The sequence below is a fragment of the Rhododendron vialii genome, chromosome 2a, assembly GCF_030253575.1.
Source record: "Rhododendron vialii isolate Sample 1 chromosome 2a, ASM3025357v1".
Taxonomy (NCBI): domain Eukaryota; kingdom Viridiplantae; phylum Streptophyta; class Magnoliopsida; order Ericales; family Ericaceae; genus Rhododendron; species Rhododendron vialii.
The window spans coordinates 37,697,182-37,716,897 of NC_080558.1; the positions used below are offsets into that span (position 1 = coordinate 37,697,182).

At 37.8% G+C, this 19,716-nt stretch overlaps 1 protein-coding gene across 5 annotated transcripts in view; it reads left to right on the forward strand.

Annotated features, from left to right (window-relative positions):
• LOC131316773 (uncharacterized) overlaps nucleotides 1–14,055 on the forward strand; it is a 48,716-nt gene extending 34,661 nt beyond the window's left edge. For 4 of the 5 annotated variants that reach the window (XM_058346212.1, XM_058346214.1, XM_058346215.1 and 1 more), the window contains 11 exons: nucleotides 738–966; nucleotides 2,035–2,400; nucleotides 3,535–3,636; nucleotides 8,439–8,582; nucleotides 8,769–8,857; nucleotides 9,207–9,289; nucleotides 9,405–9,520; nucleotides 10,865–10,950; nucleotides 11,709–11,808; nucleotides 13,182–13,417; nucleotides 13,540–14,055. In XM_058346212.1, coding sequence (XP_058202195.1) covers nucleotides 738–966; nucleotides 2,035–2,400; nucleotides 3,535–3,636; nucleotides 8,439–8,582; nucleotides 8,769–8,857; nucleotides 9,207–9,289; nucleotides 9,405–9,520; nucleotides 10,865–10,950; nucleotides 11,709–11,808; nucleotides 13,182–13,247 — 1,381 coding nt within the window. In that variant the 3' untranslated portion in view covers nucleotides 13,248–13,417; nucleotides 13,540–14,055. Of the gene's footprint in view, nucleotides 1–737; nucleotides 967–2,034; nucleotides 2,401–3,534; nucleotides 3,637–8,438; nucleotides 8,583–8,768; nucleotides 8,858–9,036; nucleotides 9,122–9,206; nucleotides 9,290–9,404; nucleotides 9,521–10,864; nucleotides 10,951–11,708; nucleotides 11,809–13,181; nucleotides 13,418–13,539 lie in introns of those variants that run through there. The other variant, XM_058346213.1, reaches the window with a different exon arrangement.
• The last annotated feature ends 5,661 nt before the right edge of the window (nucleotides 14,056–19,716 follow it).

Sequence of the window (19,716 nt, forward strand, 5' to 3'; positions counted from 1 at the left end):
ATTGAGTTCACTACTGATGGTTCCACTTTGAGCCTTATGTAGCCTCTATTACTGAGTTTGGTATTGCTAACTCTTTGGTCGGAATGAGAGTTCATTCGATATTGTTTTGTATTGTTCATCGCATGAGTATGTGAATAATGTTACTTTACTTGATTTTAAATACGTTCCTGAGGATGTTCTTGAATAATTAAGCATCATTACCCACTCCCCTCTGCCTCAGTTTTATCCTTGATCGAAATATTTTATGATACCATCTCATGGACATATTTGTGGCACTCTTGGATACAGATGTAACTTGTAAGGCATGTTTTTCTGACGTACCTTGGAATTCAGATGTTGGCCCAACTTTATTTCCTACGGAGGATATATTAGCCCAACAAGGGATTGTGTTTCCTTTCATTTTGCTAGAAACTCCTTACATTGGCCTCTGTTGCCAAATAGTTTACTGTGCTTCCTCCAAGTGAGGTAGGAGCTGCGTTCTTGCGTGATGTGATTGTGTTGCATCGTCTACTCTACATATTCTCATGCTGGATCCATGCAGTCCCTTGAGTTGTAGTTGAGACTTGGACTACTGTACAAACTGATGGTGGCAGTGACTAGTTTTTGGCTTGAATCTCTTTCTAGCCTGCTTGCTGAAATTATATTGGAGTTGCCTATTTGAAATTATGTAACATACTGAGATGACCTTTCTTATGTTGCAGTTGCATATCATCTGATTGGTTGATTATAACATGCAGGTACGAACATTTAGCTAGAAGTGCACCGGCAATTCTGGACGATTCTCTGTCTGCTGATTCATATCTTAATGTTCTGTACATGCCTTCTACATTTCCACGTTCAGAGAGATCAAGGCGATCTCAAGAATCAGAGAGTGATAATTTCTTGCATAGTTTTGAATTTGAAGATGGACCTCGAAGCAATCTGGACAGTGTTAGATACCTTGAATGTGTAAACTATTTACAGGAAGTAAGCACCTTTTTTGTAGCCCAATGTGTTCTAAGCTCTGGACTTATGTTTTGATTTTGTTCTCATTCTTACATGGCCATAGGTTTTCCATCGAACAGTATGTGTCTGCTCTCCTGTGAATATTAGCTATTCTATGTAAGAATCTTGTGTTTGTGTTACTTCTCTAAGCTACAATGACCCTGCCTTTTTGCCTCCAATTTATTTTTTTCCCGTCAACCACCTCCCCAACTATGCTGTAGATTCTTTCATTGTGTTCTTTCCTCAACAGTCAACCATGAGGGCCCTATACCTTCCCTGGTACTCGATTGGCTAGCACTATGAAAAGCCTTGGTCTTTTGAATACTCGAAGTTCTCACTTTCCATGCTCTGAGCATGCTGGCCTTTTGCTATTTAAGTAGTTTGAGCTTTGGACGAGTTTTGCTTTAGATTTCGGTCAGTTTTGTTTGTATCATTTCTGTTTTCTCTGTTATAAATTGTAAGGAACTTCTAAACTTTCTAGTTTCTTCAATAAGTAAATTAATACAAACAATGGCTGGCGATCTTGTGTACGCAAAACTATGCAAACAAAATTGAAGGCTTGAAGCTCTCCATTATAATTTAAGTACTCCTATAAAATCCATGAGTGTAAAAGCCAAAAATGAACATAGTAAGTAAAGATGCTTTAGGTCTGTGTTCTGTCATCTCGTTTTCCTTAGAGGTATTGTGATTGCCCTCCCTCCTAATGCACCTCATCAAACAAAAAGGTGCCGGCGATGCCTTCTGTGCCTTCTTATGCTTTGTCTTATGGTAGCCAACTTGCCAACAATCTTTAAGAAGTGAACCGTTGATAAATTTCCAGCTGGAAGTTCGAGAACATTCTGGATAGGTTGTTTGCCGCTGCTATGTTTTTATTTAGCACTTTTTTTTTGTTGCATCTTTTGTTTAACAATGTTATTTAGTTTTTATTACTATTTTTGTTAATATGTTTTGAATATTAGTTCTTCTGTTCTATGCGCTATCCTGGTTGATAAGTATGTTTACGGCATCTTGGAGGTAGCAGTCTGTAATAGTATGTATTTGTTGTTGCAGTATGCATGCCAGAATTTGCTTGGCTTTATGTTTAGACATGGACACTACAAGGATGCTTGCCTCCTGTTTTTTCCTCCAAATGCTGTTCCTCCACCTCCTCAACCATCATCACTGAGTATAGTTACTTCTTCATCTTCTCCTCAAAGACCAGACCCACTAGCAACTGATTATGGGACGATTGATGATTTGTGTGACTTGTGCATTGGGTATGGTGCCATGCCTGTGTTGGAAGAAGTACTCTCAACAAGAATATCGTCTGCAGCACCACAGGATGTCATATTTAATCAATATACCGCTGCAGCACTTGCCCGCATTTGTGTCTATTGCGAATTGCATAAGCATTTCAATTATCTATACCGATTTCAGGTACTACATTGGGATCCAGGGGAAGTTCCTTTGTATATGCTCACCAATCTCATTTGGGGACCATCCATTTTTGTGGATACTGTGAAATAGTAACACATTTCTGTACATGCACTTTGTGTTGGTAAATTTTGTTTGCTTTGCATTAGTGATTTCAATATTTATGCAAGGTTAGTGGCCACTGGTTTACAGCCAACCTTGACTACCGTTGAGGTGGTCTTGACTGAAGGTTGTTTCATTTTCTGGTCTTTTGCTTTTATGATTGGTAGTATATTTGTCGTATTAGCTTTATACATACATTATGTCATGATTTATTCTTTTTGGGTATGGATTCTACATCTCTCTCGTCGCTCTCTCGCTCCCTCCTTTTTTGCCCCCAGGGTAGGGTTATTATAAGCTTCTGCAATAATTACTAGGGTTTTCTGCTATAAAATAATCAAAGGCACTCCCTAAGATTACTAGCAGCTTTCTGCAGAAAATTAAATTGCTAGTGGGGGTAGTTTCGTCATCCTTCTACTTTCCTATTTATTCTTGTATTTGCGGCCGAGAGTGGGCCTCGCAAAAGTCAACTTAAGGTGACAGGTAGTCCAGAATTTGAGCCTGGAGAACTCATTTGTGATTGGCATAAAAAACCTGGGCTTTCACGGACCAAGGTTCACTATGATCAAAGGAATGGAAATTGGAATAGATGTTATTAAGTGTACAACATGGCCCTGAATGCTATATCACAAAACTTGTATCTGTTTTGGCATGAAGGTAGATGAGGTCCTACTAAGGAGCTCTACCGGATCAAACTAAACAAAGTGAGGGGAAGGATATCTTACAGAGGGAGATTAACTATAGTTTCTAAGACTTAGGAGTTAGGACGTTTCTTGTGGCTGTTTGAAAAAACATGAAATTTACCATTAAAATTGATTTCCATTCTGAAATACTGATGCTGTATACTTTAACTGATGCTATGTTTCAATATCTGTTGACATGTATACCTTGTCGAGCTTTTGAATTCATTTTCCAGATCTCTATTTCAGTTCCACTTCCACAGTTATAATATATGTTATCCATTGTTAGCTTGACTTGTTTAGTCTTAAGACTGGTTTCTATCTATGAGGTTAATTTAAACCTGAATTGACGATTCAGGTGATCAAAAAGGACCACGTGGCTGCTGGTCTATGTTGTATTCAGTTGTTCATGAACTCTTCTTCTCAAGAGGAAGCTATAAAGCATTTGGAAAATGCCAAGGTCAGTCCTAACTTAAGAGTTGAATGGCCTTTATGAAGTAATTCATAAACTAGAGTCTAGTAATATGTACATTGGAAAGGGTGGGTCCCCAAAAGTGTAACAGAAGGGCACTGTGTTGAAAGGTTCATTTAAGCAGACTTGAGCGTTTTGTCATTTAAAGGCTTAGTAGATCCAGGTTGGCGCCAACATCCCTGCTTCTTTTTCTTCAACTTTTGTGGATACTTCTTAGGATAAGCCCTTTGTATTTGCGTTATGCTCCTGAGACATTGAGACTCCACATTTCTCCTGATGCAAACCAAATCAATGATAGATTTCCATAAGAGTTATAAATCCCTCAAAGGGGAATACAAGGAGCAAAAGCTCTCAAATATCCATTATCAATATATCAAAAGTTACCTAATGAGCACTCTAGACTCCTATTTATAGACCCTCTACTACAAAGAACTGAAAATGACATACATACCCTTAAACCCACTGCTTCAGACTCACCCTCCTAAAGAAAACTTGTCCTCAAGTTGGACAACACGACTCAAGACAACAAAATAAAGAAAACATAAAAGTGTTTATCATGCAGCTCCGACTTAGACATGTGGTTGCATTCCTTGATCAACACATCACCCTCAGCACAACCAATCTTCAATACATGCTTTCGTTTGTGTACATCCATCCATGCTTATGTGCCAAGAAACCATCCTTGTACCATGCACCTTGTGAATCAAAAGATCATCGTAGTAGCCCACCATACTAACTCAGAAGTTACACCAAAAGCTATCCCCCTTAGCATGTTGAAAAGTCACAACACAATGTTCAAAACTTGCTCGCTTGAATACAAAACCCAAATGGTCAACAAGCTGTCCCACCAACAAGAACAGAACCCATGTAGTCCCCAATCATTGGGGGTATGGGCAGGAGAGGATTGGAGACAGACCTAACCTTTGGCAATATGCACAAAGTGGCTGCTCTCAGAATGCCACTGAAACAGTGGCCCCCCTATACCTATTTTGCTGTAGAACCATGCCCCCAAATCAAAGCCACATGGCATTAGAGAGGTCAACAAGCTGTCCCAAATCATCTTTTCCCTCTTTTGGTAATAATGAAGAGTGTACTAGGAAAAGGAACCAATTTGATCACCCCTTGCTCCATGTGCAACTTGGAAGGCAATGATCAAGTTTTGTCACTTCAGATTCTCCAACCATTGGCGGATGATCAAAAAGACTTCATCCATCTTCGGTGACACAACCAAAGCATAAGGAACTTTTATAACTTCCTTGCTTTCTTGCCTAGTCATAAGGAAGCTTTCCTTGATCGTATTAACAAGCGTTTCCTCTTCACTATCAACACAATACTTTTCATCAAACTTGTCCCATACGGGGACATCTTCAAAAGCACTACAAGTCTCAACGATACAATCATTTTCAAACCCTTCATGTGAAAGTTCATCAAACGTAGGAACAATATCATTCTCATCATCCTCATATGGAAACTCGTCAAATACAGGAATTCCTTCAAAATCACCTCCAAAGTCTTCATTTGAACACTCATAAAAAACGGAAAGGTCTTTGAAACCACCATCTTTAAAATGAGCTCCAAGCTCTTCACGTGAGAGGTCATCAAAGATAGGAATATCATGTGCGAACTCATCACAATAACATTGCTTCTCGTCCTTCTCAAATGCATCCAGGTTGAGATTTTTATAGGACTTGGAATCACATTAACCATCAATAATATTCTTGAATGAAACAGACAAATGTTGCTACTTTTTCTCTAAAATAGCAACTTCTATTTTCAATAACATTAGTTGCACCTTATCATACAAGGTAGCAACTTGTTCACTCAACTCTTTAATCTCATTCCTATTTTCATTTGAATTGCAATCATTTTCCCTTCCACATTGTGGAATAATCTTCAATCCTTCACCATTGTTCACCAAAAATACTCTACCACCACCTCCCCTTCTTCCTTTAACTCTATCCCTAAGTGTATGAGTCATTTCAATGGTGAAATCAGCCAACTCAATCACAAACCCGGTCAACTCAGTCCCAAACCCAGTCAACTCAGCAATTGTAGACCCGAACTCAGTCAACTCGGTGATTTTAGACCCAAACTCAGTCAACTCGGTGCAATAACTCAGCCAACTCAACCAAATCGATCATGCCCAGTTAACTTAGTACCCAAAGAGCCTCAATCGCAAGCAAACAACATAAATCAACACTAATCGCTGCAAATTGCAACAAACAAGACAAACCCAGCTGAAAATCTAACCTGAAAGGCTGAAAAACTGATTCGAGTTGATTTCCAACAGATTTGAGCACGAAGTCACTGTTTAGACTGCTGAAATTCCGAAATCAAGCATGAAATCACACCCACGAGCTGTGAAATTGGTTGAGAAATCAGATCCAAAGCTCCAATCAGCAACCCAAGGCTCGAATCAGACCTTACATGTGAATTTCGTGATGGAAAAGGGCATATTAGGGTTCAAAAGTCAGGAACACACTCGATTTAGACCTCAAATAGGTCCGAAAATGGTCTGTGTTGCTTCGATTTGTACCTTAAGGGCTCGGAACTAGTGGGTTTCATGTTTTTTTGGGTCAGATCTGTGCGAAGAGATGAGTTTTTGAGCCTCAAACAAGTGTGAACAGTGCCAAAATAGGCAAATCTGTAGCCAAGCTGGGTTTAGATGTCTGAAACAGCAAGAATCAGCTCTGAAAATGGTCGATTTATGAGTTTCAAGGGTTGAAATCAAGTTTTAGGGTCGTGAGAAAAATAGTGGATTGGGGCTCTGGCGAGATTTTCTAGCGCCGTTTTAGGGTTCCGGTGAGATCTAGGTTTCCAGCGAGATGAAGGATTCGGATTGAGCCTAGATGCTCTGATACCAAATGATGCAAACCAAATCAATGATAGATTTCCATAAGAGTGATAAATCCCTCAAAGGAGAATACAAGGAGCAAAAGCTCTCAAATATCTATTATCAATATATCAAAAGTTACCTAATGAGCACTTTAGACTCCTATTTATAGACCCTCTACTACAAAGGACTCAAAATGACATACATACCCTTAAACCTACTGCATCATCTCCATTCTAGTAGTGCGGTTGATAAAAGTGATTTGATAAGTGAGGTTTTTATCTTACTGCAGTTGTCTCTTTGATTAAGGGTGTTAGAGCCTTCTTCATGTCGCTTCATATTCTAGTACGGTTGCCTATATAGCCAACCATTTGTCTTAAAACATACTTTTCTGTAACTTAATTATCTTTGTCTTCTCTCAATATCTCACATGGTCTATGAAGCACGGACACTTCAAAAGGGCGATGTATTGGACAAGCCACGTGTCCAATAATTTTATTATTTTTTGATAGGGGACACACGGGGGACACGGTTGGAGGTCAAAATGTAATATTTTTAATTTTAGGGGGTTAACATGATATTATTCAAGACATTTGGGTTAAACTGTAATTATGCCTTTGAAAAAAAATACACAATTGTGAAATTATTCATATACAATGGTTCATAAATTTATTTATATTTATTTATTTATACACGTGGCGTGTCCCCCGCTGTGTCCATATCCCCATTTGTTTATAATTACCGTGTCTGTGTCCGTATCCGTGTCTGTATCCGTATCCGTGCTACATAGCACATGGTATCACAGAGGAAATAAGTTGCATGGGCCGCCGTCACACAAGATTTGACTAGGATAAACAAGGTGACACTGATGTTTAGACAACATGTCAGCCTCAATCATTGTCTAGGCAGCATAAATCCGTAGGAACAACAGCAAAAATGGCTTGTGGTCATGATTGGAATCTTTATTTTTATTTTTACAAATAGAAGCATTGAGGATATGCAAACTTGTGACACATGACCTATTTACTAAATCACACCTTTTATCCACCACTTTTGAAAGAAGCAATATACCATTCTATCATTTTTCCCCACTGATATCCAGAGCCTGCGTTCATGATGTCTCCTCCTACCTCACATTAATCTAAACTATTAAGACAATTTGTGAAGAAGTGCACTCTGGTTTCCCACGTCTAGAACCAATGACCCTCACGGTACAGGATTCCTGTTCTTCTCAGACCTGCAACCATCTTGGCTGAAGAAATTCCACCATTTCTTTTTGGTGGTGTTTCTCTCTTCTGAGGTGTCTCTTCATGTACACCAATAACCCCATTGAAGACGGGAGTGAGGTACAAGAAGGCCATTTCTGTCCACCACTATTCTCAAGCAGGAGCATGTTAGATTTCTTGGAGGGTTCCAACCTAAAAACCAATTGGCAATAGGTGGAGTAACCTCTAGAATTTATTAACCAAGCTTGGGTGGCTTAGATGAGCGATGTGGGACAAGTCTGATACTCCCCCTCACGTGTAGCCCGGATACACAATGAGGTGACAGACCAGGAGCTGACTGACTGACTCGGGTGACAGAGATGACAGAGACTTTCCCACGAGAGGTGAGGCCACCCAAGACCTAGCTTTGATACCATGTTAGATTTCTTGGAGGGTTCCAACCTAAAACCAATTGGCAATAGGTGGAGTAACCTCTAGAATTTATTAATCAATCTTGGGTGGCTTAGATGAGCGATGTGGGACAAGTCTAACAGAGCAAACATGCTGTCGAAGCCTAAGGAGGAGTGACAGCTTTTGACAACATTTTGAAAGTATTGTATTACTGTCAGGTTGAGTGATAGATCAGAGTGACCAATAGTAGATTGGTAGTACAGAAAGCATATCATTTGTAAAGTTTATTCCCCTTGAGCCCCTTTTGGTGCAAATTGAAACGTAAATTTTTGGACTTGCAGATGCATTTTGATGATGGGTTGTCGGCGCGATACAAAACAGGAGATTCTACTAAGCTTGTCACTAAGGGTATTCGAGGAAAAAGTGCCTCAGGAAAGCTTAGTGAGGAAGGACTGGTTAAGTTTTCTGCTCGGGTGGCAATCCAGGTGATTTGTTTGATGAAGTCTTATGAAGTTAAATAATGAAAGGATTTTGTTTTTTGTGAGCAGAAAACAGATAAGGAGGATTGTGATAGCAAGTTCAGAAGTTCCCCTGTAGTTGACAGAGCAATATCATGTTAATTTGAGTATAATGTTTTACATGCTGCCTGATGATTTTCTTGACTGCTGTAGGTGGATGTTGTCAGGTCCTTCAACGATGCAGATGGCCCACCATGGAAGTATTCTCTTTTTGGAAATCCAAATGACCCTGAAACTTTCAGGTTTGTGCTTTTCTGTCCTCTGCCTCCCTATGAGCAGAACTACCTCCTAGTTCTTTTAATAGGCTTAAGTTGCATCTTTTTTAAGTAGTTTAAACTTCTTTTGAGTTATGATTGTCTATAAGATCATTACCGTATGGAAGTCAACCCTCAGCCATGATGTCTGCTAATTTTTTTTCGAGGTTTGTCGTTGAAACACTTGGGTCTACTGCTTTGAAGAGTCCAGTTCAAGTTTTTGAGTCTTTTTTATGATTTTTATTCCCTCTTTTATTTGATGGACCCTCAAGTTAAGTCCTACTAAATAACGGGTAGAAGCTGGTTCCAGCCTGTTTAATGTATTCATGTAATGCAGGAGAAGGTGTAAGATTGGAGAGACTCTTATTGAGAAGAATTTTGACTTGGCATTCCAAGTGATCTACGAGTTCAATCTTCCCGGTAGCTGTTCTTTAATGACTGATTTTGGAATCTTCTATTTCAGCCAGTAAAAATTATGTTTGGACTTGAGTTTTTTGGTTCAATTTCATTTCCAAGCTTCTTGACTTTTTTTTAGCTGTTGATATATATGCTGGTGTTGCTGCATCACTTGCTGAGAGGAAAAGAGGAGGCCAACTAACAGAATTTTTCAGAAACATTAAAGGCACAATTGATGATGATGATATGGACCAGGTATTGTGACTTAACTGTATTGTGAAATTGTTTGTTACTGATTTAAGTTAGAGAAGCATGAATCAGATATTTTTTCCTTGGTGTATATAAATTCGCTGAAAAAAGTGCAAGATTTTGGCATATTAGACTCGAGTTTATGAGAGGCTTAACTTCACAGGTGTTTAGGGCATTTAAATGTTGGGCTTGTAACTTGTTGCATTATTTGAGCCCTATCGTTTTTTTTGCTCGGCAAAAGAAATATTTTATTAATCATTGAAACAAGTTACAACGATTAGAAGGAGCCAAAGAGTGATGGCTTCACAACGATGAAAGACTGGCACTCCAACAAAGTTACAATCCCAGCCCTCGACATTCATAAGCCTCTAAGGACCCGGGGATAGGGGAGGGGAACCAACCAAAGGTTGGAGACATCAAAAGGGCCAAAAGCCCAAAACCTGAAAAAACAGATATGAACCCAAAAGGCCTATCTCCTATCAAGAACCCAATACTACCCTAGCCCTAGAGACAAAACCTAACAGCCGCCGCCCCCCAACCTGCTGCCAACCAACCACCACCAGAAAGCCCTCCACGGCCAAAGAGAAAATCCGGACACTGACCACCACGACACACAGCGCTGAACCCCCACAGGCTCCCACTGCCAAGGAGAAGTCCAAACCCTCCTCAAGAACGGCCTGGAAGATCGTCGCTGCACGCTGCTGCGTCATTGTCCCCCTTTGGAAGTATGGAAACACCAGCAAATCCGCAGCACTCCGATCATTGACCACACCATACGGCAGCCACAAAATTTCCCCTTAGCCGTTAAGCCTGAAACTGAGAGCACCCAAGAGAGAAACTTGGATGGAAATCTTGTGATCCGTTCCACCACTGATCCCACCGGCGAAACCTTGCCGTTAAGCCCAAACCAGTAACATCCAAGGATAAATATACTAGTGGATGGTCAGTGAAACCAGCGGCAGACGAAGAAAGAATTGGAAGCAACAACCGAAAGAAAACGGCAAAAGGAAGAAACTAGAATAGGGGGTAGAAAATAGAAGAGGGGAAGGAAAAAAGAGAAGGGGGAAAGCAAATAGAGAAAGAAAGGTAAGATGATAAAAGTGCCCGGGGGGATGAGGAAGAAGGCCCCACCCCCCCCAAGCAAAGAAGGAAGGTTGTTTAGAGAAAGAGAGAGAGACCGTCTGTTCGGCCTATTAATTAGCCATCAACAATGAAGATTCATTAATTGAGCCCTATCTAAAGTCTTTGATGCCTGGTAGACCTGTAGTTTGTGTTGCCAATTTGTTGCAGTTCTTTTGGTAAATGTGTTCACCAAACATATTTGATTTCTCGTTTTGTGGCTTGTTGTAGGTGTTGGGGGCTGCAATAAATGTATATGCTAATAAACACAAAGAACGACCAGACCGCCTTATAGATATGTTAAACAGTAGCCACAGGTAATGTTTCTGTTCAGCAGTGTGTAAATTTGACACAAATGAGGACAAAATTGATGCAAAAGGGTTATATAGATGTTTTGACAGCATGCACATCCATACATGTGAATGTTATAAAGTTGGGTCCCGATGCTTTCTTGAGTTTGCAGTTTATGATCATTTTCCATGCAGCAATAAGCTCTGGTATTGTGGTGTGGTGCGGACACAACTCACATCAGATGTTATGTACAGGCACTTATATTTCTTTTGGAATTCAACATCTGTGTTTGTGTGAAATGTGGTGTCCAAAATTTTATTATTCTCTGCTCCCACATACAGATAGCACACTCCAAAATTTTATTATCTCTCCTCCCACATACATATAGCACACGCACTTTAACATGTTCAGTCTTTGATTAGCCCGTGTCAAAGCTATTCTAGTAATACGAACTGGTACCAGTTTCAACTAGGCCAAGGAACAAAAGTAAGAATTAAGGCTTTGCAATTCGGAAGATAAAGGAGAGCAAACCACCTTTCTTTTTCTTTTTCTATCAGTCGAGTGGGCCAACTTCATGTAATTCCCGGCTACGCCCTTGAGCATCCATTGTGATTGTGTTTTGTATGGGGGGCAGGCTATCTTGTGTGTCAACATTTATTAGTTGGTTGTCCTTGTCTCATTTTCTTGCTTAAAGTTTGAATCTATTATTTACCTGATTTCTTAGCTGTCAAATAGTATTTATATGCTTTCTTCATGCTTCGTTCTCTTTTAAATAAAATGGCAGGAGGGTGCTGGCTTGTGTAGTTTGCGGTCGTCTTAAAAGTGCCTTCCAGATCGCTTCCAGAAGTGGGAGTGTAGCAGATGTTCAATATGTTGCGCATCAGGTTTTTGCTCTCTATAGTTAGATTCTTGTTGGAGAAATCGATTGCCCTGTTTCCCCAGTTTAAGTGGCCATCTAATAAAAACATAGTATGGATAATATATGGTGGCACTAACATATCTGTACTCAGTTTGCATGTTTATTCAACGATGCGGAATTTGTACCTTTGTAGGTTTTGTAGAAAATAAGGGAAGATTATGAAAAACCCTTGATAATCGATTGTATCCATGGGCTTCAAAAACCCTTGATAATCGATTGTATCCATGGGCTTCAGCCTGATGTCAGACTCAAGGATCTAGTGAGTCTTAAATAGCGATTAGCAACATATTTATTCTGTTGATGCGAAATATAAGAATTGACGAAAAGAACCTGCAGTATCCAGTCAGACAGATGATGGTTGACCAGACCTAATGCTGGATTACTGTAGATAGGGGTTTAGGTATACTCATATTTGCAGCAAGCTCATTAAGTTTTTATTTTGTCTTTTACACGTTTTAACACTTCTGAAACCAAGCTTGGGCTCATAAAGTTTGGTACGGGTTTTATTGGTTGCGCTCAAGACCAACATGGTGCCTCTCTGGAAGTAGTTCTCCTTATGGCATTTTGTTTTGGGGCCTATAGCAATTCTTCCGATATTGGCATCTGGTTGCACTTAAAACGTACAAGATCATACTAGGGGTTGCATAATATATCAACTTGCTGTTTGTTGACGAGAGATGGAGGAATAACTCATAGGAGTGATTCATTTGGTTTTGTTCACAGCTGCATCAACGAGCTCAATGGACATTAGAACCTGTGGAAGAAATCATTAGTTTTCAGCTGTCATAATTTCAGACCTGATTCACTTATGAAAGTTTGAACAATTCTTATTACATTAATTAATCAAGCCACTATTGATTATCTGGCTGGTGCTTGTTCTTTGTTAATTGATTCACATAAGAGAGAACCTCATAGCAGCTGGTTTTATATTACTGAATTATTATGTCTAGAATCTAGATCCATTCTTGTAACTTCTAAAGATTGAAGTAAGGGAGTAATTGGGGGTAGTAATTTGCTTGATTAAGGATAATCGTGCCTGGTCAACAAGAATACAGCCAAGAAGATTTAAACAAACCAGGGTAACTGCCAAATTTGGTTCTCCAAAGCCATACAGGGATGAGTCTAGGGTCTAAACTTTACTGTTGTGAAAAATTACTGTAACAAATGATTGTAGGTACCCACATTTTTCACTTATAGTTACAACTCTAGCTCGAGTGCAATTCATAGATTCTTTTTGAATAAAGCAATACAATATCATCCTATCCAACTTTTACTTTATTTTTGGTGGGCTGCGGAATTTGATTTACAACTAACATGTTATGCGATGATATTCTGCAGGCATTACATGCAAATGCACTTCCTGTACTTGATATGTGCAAGCAATGGTTGGCACAGTACATGTAAATTTGTTGAAGGTTGTGATAGCTAATTTGAGTGGAACTATGATACTTCTGCACCAAGTGAGTCTATGAGCAAAGCATATCTTAACCATTCCATTTCCATGGGTAAAAGGATCATGCATGATCATTCTCAAACCAGGCCTGAATCTCGCAAGCTGGTGATGCTTAAACAATGTAAGGGCATTTCGGCATTTCCCCTTGTTTTTGCTTCATGTTCATGTTATCTCCACAATTATGTTTTTTTGAACTGTACCTGCAATGCGACGTCATTAAAGCTGCTTTTTAAACTTGTGTAGATTTTGCAATTCACTGCCATGGTGTTGTAACTCTAGTTCAGAAGAGAACCTGTAAAGAAACCAGCTCGACGGACATACATGTATAGTATTTGAGGATATACCCTGCAAGTGTGAGCCCAAAGTTTCCTGATGGGAGTTGAGGAATTAGCGTTTAGGTGTAAAGCGAGATTACAGATACGACAAGAGAAGCTTCGTTACATTTCCCCTTGTTCATACTATTTTTTTCTCCCCATGTTATATGGAATTGAAGAGTTATAGATGGAGAGCAAATATGTAAATACCACATGTACAGGAGGGGCAGGCGTGTGTGCGTACACGAGAGTGTTATGAAATGGTTGTATTCTGTGTACCACAGTTGCTTTGTGTTAAAATGAGGTGGTGGTTTATTGATTGTAGGCTACGAGAATCGTTGGGATTTTCAGAAATGCTATTTTTATCCTCAGCTATGATGAGAAGCAATGCTTCTTTCGTATCTGAGTTTTCACTACTTAAAAATTCTTCAGCCCGCTGTTAAAACGCTTTTTCCACCCCTCATCTTATCAGTTGTTGATAATTTAGCTATACACATGTTTGTTAATTAATGAGAGGACGTCAGATAGCTCATTGTATCGAGCTCTTTTACATTTGGGAGAATATCATGGGATTAAAATTTCTTCTTTTTTTTCCCCTACTGGATTGTACAGTGGGACTGACTTTTGTAGGTTGAAGTGAAAGAAAAGGTTTTTGTATATTAAAGAAAAAAAGAAATGGTTATTGGCTAAGTAAAACTAAGAGCATACGTAATGGACTAATCAAAATTGGATAATCAAAAGTTACCGCATCACCTTTTGATTATCTATTTAAGGGGTTGTTAAGATTAGCAATGTAGAGGTCTATAATGGTATAATTAAAATTAGATAATCAAAATTTGACACACCACCTTTTCAAACTACAAAAAATTAAAAATTATGAACATAGGAAAATGTTTTTTTAAAAAAGTTTTCAACCTAATAAAAAATTGTTTATTAGAAATAGAAAAAAAATTCAAATTGTTTTTTATAAAAATCTCTTTTTGTGAAAAAAAAAGTTCTCATTTTTAAGGAAAATGGGTTTTTAAACAGAAAAAAAGGTTTTTTTTGTTTTTGTTTTGTTTGAAACAACAATTTTTTCTGAAAGTTTTTTGCTGGAAAAAATAAGTTTTTGTCTACATACAATTTCAAATTAAAAAAATCAAACAAAAAGTTTTTGAAAAAAGAACTGCTTTTGCATAAAATTTGTTTTTGACAAAACAAAAACATTCCGTAGCTTCCAGGACACTTGATTCACTTTTTAAATTGAATGGTAATCGGGATTTTTTTTTTTTTTTTTCAAGTCAAGAATGGCGAGACAGGGAACTACAGAGATACCTTTAAGCCATATTAGGCTGGGTTTTTTTAAACTTTAACTTAATTTTTATCCCCTTTTTGGAACTTAAAATGAAAATAATTTAAGTTCATCCATTCTTCTAAACTTAAACTTAATTGCCTAACACACTCACAATTTCAAATAAGTTGAGTTTAAAGATGGAAAATAAGTTTGTGTAGAAGAATGGACTGAATTAAAAAAATAAGTTAAGTTTAAAAGATCGTAGCCTTAATTAGTCCAACTCTACTAGGATATGAACTATGAAAAATGTGTCAAATTATAATAATTCAAAATAGATTCTATTTTATGATGGTTGAGAAAAATGCATTTTTTGTGTGTAGTGATGGGTGTATTTGATTGAAAAGATGTGGGGTCAACTAAGTTTGATTATTGAGAAAAAGTTGCTTGTTTTGGTTATCTAAATGTCAAAATTTGATTAGTTACATGTTGCTAAGTTTGGTTATTTTAATGTGAACACTTTTTTGAACAAACATTGTTAATCTTAGCAACCTTTGAATTTTGGTTAGTCCATTGTAGATATTCTAACCTTTTGCCTTCTAAACGTCTTTTCTTATTTTTGTGTGGTTCAACACTCCGAAACAAAAATTCGGACTCCGTTCCTTTTAAAGGAGGTTGTTTGATACTCCCTCTATCCCAATTTAAATGCACTCAACGGGAGACCGTGTAACTTTGACCTCAAAAAAATAAAATACTTTCAGAATTAATTTTTAACTTTATTTCGCATCGTTCAAAAGATCTCAATTATGAGTACTTTAAAACGATTCAAAAAAGTTTCAAAAAAGATTATGAAAAATAAGATTTTCTTAAAAGTCAAAATGACACGACTTTACGTAAGAAGCATTTAAAATGAGACAGAGTAAGGAGTAATAGAAAATAAGTCAACTTTTATTTTTTAATCCAAAACCACCCAAGTTCAATGGTTTTGTTTGGCATTTATTATTCATCCATGTCTTCAACAACTTGCCTAATAAGTGATAAGGATGATACCGGTCCTCTGAATTTCTAATTTAAGCCCGACAATGACCCTTTCCATGTCTGTATCATGATCTGTTCGGACTGGGGGTTGGTGCTGTTCCTCAAAACACAAGCACTGTGCTGTCTTGGGCAAGTGGGTATGCTTCGGTTTCGTTCTGATGATCGGAAACGTTCACTTTATAGAGCTTGTCGAGTAAAACAACTAAGTAAAAAATTAACTCGATCTGATATCATTAAGTGCCTGATCGGAACACATATACCTTGGCAATAATAACTTCCAGTGAATTTGATCTCGTGTTTCAGATCTATTTTTTTCAAGATAAAAATGTTTTGATTAGGCCCATATATAATGATATTCGATTGAGCTGATTTCTTGCACTTATTGATATCTGGTTGAATGCTTCTGATCATCAGCGCGAGACCGGAGCAGACTCCATTCGCGCGGGATAGCACAATGCTAACCTTTTGAGGGACAACACCAACCCCCGTTGCCGTTGCTTTTGCCTCGTTTGTTTGATGAGACTAATCACGAAGGGATATATAAGGAGTGTTTGAGAGTCCTTCAACTTTGCAACCTTGAGCCTTCTTTATACCCTTGAGATACATTTTTTAAAATCATCCACAGGATAGAACTTTAGATCACATGGCAACCTTTCGTTTTAATTGAATCTACAAAATATTCAACCACCGGAAATTATAGCTTTATTATACTACTATATATCATGTTTTTGGGCCTTTTGTTTCAGACTTCCATTTAAATATGCCCTAAGTTTATTAGACATTTTTGTACTAATTATATATACATATACATAATACAAGGGCCTAAATAATTAGGGGCCCCCAAAAATAGGAAAAAATTGGGGGCCTGATGTGGAAGGATGGGTATGCCAAAAATGGCCTACTAACTTATAACGCTTAGGCAAGTGGAGTGGAGTGTAGGTGGTGCCTCTCTTATACTCCCATGCAGTGACAGAGCTACCTTGGGGCCGGTGGTAGCCCCGGCCCTCCTGGCTTCTCTCCGAAAAAATAATCACGTGACTGTTGAAGTTGCCTAAAGAAAAAAAAAATGATTGGTATATTTTAATTGCATCAGGCTAAAATCATTTCAATATACAAATGTAATGTATTGTAAAAAAAAAAAACTTTCTGATATAATAAGTACACGTTCCGATAAAAAATACTCCGTCAATTAGTTTGGCCCCCCTCGGGCCAAAATCCTGGCTCCGCCACCGCTCCCATGCGCATGGGCAGGTTTGATTTCCGTAAGCACCCTTCCCCCTCCCCTAATTCCCTAGGATAGAGTAGGTTAGGATTAACAAATAAAATAAAAAACTTATAACGCTTGGGAGAAGAAAAAAATAAGTTTAAGCTTTGACAAGAAAAAAAAATTGCAGTACAGCACGCCCTGGTGGGTGGTGCATGATCGCCGCTGGTAACTTAAATAAGTCAAAAAGTATATATATATTACAAGTAACGTGATCAGAAGCCCTTTTATATAGGCTTAGAAAAGATAAGGTTTTTTTTTTTTGGATGAGAGAGAGAGAAAATATTTAATTAGAAATAACTACTCTCTGTCTCTTAATGTCAGTCATCCATATTCAGAAATCATATGGATTGCAATGATGAATGTCTGAGCATGCACGGATTCAATTGGTTCGGACTTTGGTTTCGTGATAAATCAAGCATCAAATCACTCGGTTTGAATTGGTTAAGGAATTTTTGATATATCTATCACCAGTTTTGGTCTATCTATCGCAATATATACATGGTGATAGAAATCACCATTGATACATGTCGAACGTTAAATAGTGCTAAATCTAAGTATGACATAGATTTATTGACATAATATGCGTGGCCGTAATCCAAGAGAAGGAAGAAGTTTAAGACATGGTCATAATTTAATGCACACTTCGTCCCATTTTGTTAGTCCGTCTTGAGATTTCTAATTTTTTAGGGAAAATTTCAAAAAAACCCCTGAACTTTTTGACAATTCGCAAAAAAACACCTGAACTTTCACTATTAACAAAAAAACACCTAAGGTTGGTTGTGGGGTTAATTGGTGGTGTGGAGTCGATTCTAATAAGAAAAAAAAGGGGGGGGAGGGGGGGGGGGGGGGAAGGTAAAATTTGAAAATAAAAAATAGGGTTAAAGTAATTTTCGATAAATAATAAGAAAAAAAGAACTTTATTGCATATTTATTTACCAATAAAAAAAGAAAAAGTTAAAAGTAATTTTTAAATGTAAAAAGTAAAAAAAAAAAAAAAAAAAGTTAGCGCCTTCCGTTAGCTCCATCCGTTACAAACTAACGGAATTGGACGGCATGGGTCAAATTGTTAACGCAATGCTAAGTTTATGTGTTTTTTTGTTAATAGTGAAAGTTCAGGTGTTTTTTTGCGAGTTGTCAGAAAGTTCAGGGTTTTTTTTGAAATTTTCCCAACTTTTTAAGTGAACATAAATGTTATGGAAATTGCCTAGATGAGTTGGTACGTGGAATTACCCTCTTGCTCTCATTCAAAAAATATTATGAAAATCTATACATCTTTTTCTCTAACTTTTCAAGTATGATTAACGTTTTGGAACATCTCGAAGTGGAATACTATAAGACTAACAAAATGGGACGGGGAGGGAGTAATTAAGAGGTAGATCTGCAACTATAGGAAATTTTTTTTTTTAATCAGCTACAACTATAGGGTAATAGGGGATTAGCTTTAATTTTCTTCTTTTTTTGAACATGGGATTAGCTTTTCTTCAAACTCAAGGAATTGAAATAAAGTACACCAGTAGCAGTTATACAGTGATCTACTCCATCCAAATATCCAAAACTTCCACTAATCGGACGGCTGCGAAGTGTTTCTTGACTTCTTGAGAATCTTTAACTGTAGCTTTTGAATCCTGATAGAAAAAAAAAGAAAAAAAAAAAGAAAAAGAAGAAAAGAAGTGTCCAAAGAACAAGTGCTTTTGGAGTTTTTTTTCCCCTTCTGATAAGTCAAAGCCTAATAAACCGACCTTTATCTATAGTATACATGGATTTTTTTTCATTAATTCCTTGTGAAACCTATGTACCACCTTCCCCATCTAAACCTATAATGAGCTCGGACAATCCGTGAACATTAACTGCACACCTCTCTCTCTCTCTCTGCACGGTCCGTCCGGCCTAATATTTGTGGAAACATTTCAATGGTCGGAACCATTTATTTGTTTCGTCTTTTTTTCATCGGTGAAAGTCAGTAATGTTAGAGTAGTTAAATAACTTAGATTAGCACCTTAATTAGAGGGAGTTGAACTCCTGACCTCAATTTTTTTTGCGCCTAAGTGCACCCCTAGTGGCTTTGGGCCAAAGGCCTCTTTGTGATCATCAAACATGTCAAAAATCATGTTGTGAGGATATACCGTTTTTTATATGATTTCGAAACACATCTGTTTGAAAGACATGGGTTTTTGATCTAGTGTTGCAATTTTTTTTCAAGATGAATGTGCTCTGTAGTCATATCAAAATGCCATCCGATCATTATATACTTTGGTGCGATTGATGATCGACAAATTAAGTAAAAAACATGAACGGTCTCGATCACTGAAATAGCCTCATTAATGACACATGGTTCCCAATTAAATTTTGATGATCCAAACCGCTCAATATGATCAGAACGTGATTTTAAAGGTACCCGCGAGAAATCAGAAAAAAAAAATGACTGGAAAGGGCTTGATCTGAGCAGTTTTTAGCTCAGATTTGATGAATGGTTCAATTAAAAACTGCTCAAAACAAGCACTTTCCGGTCATATTTTTTGCTCAAAACAAAT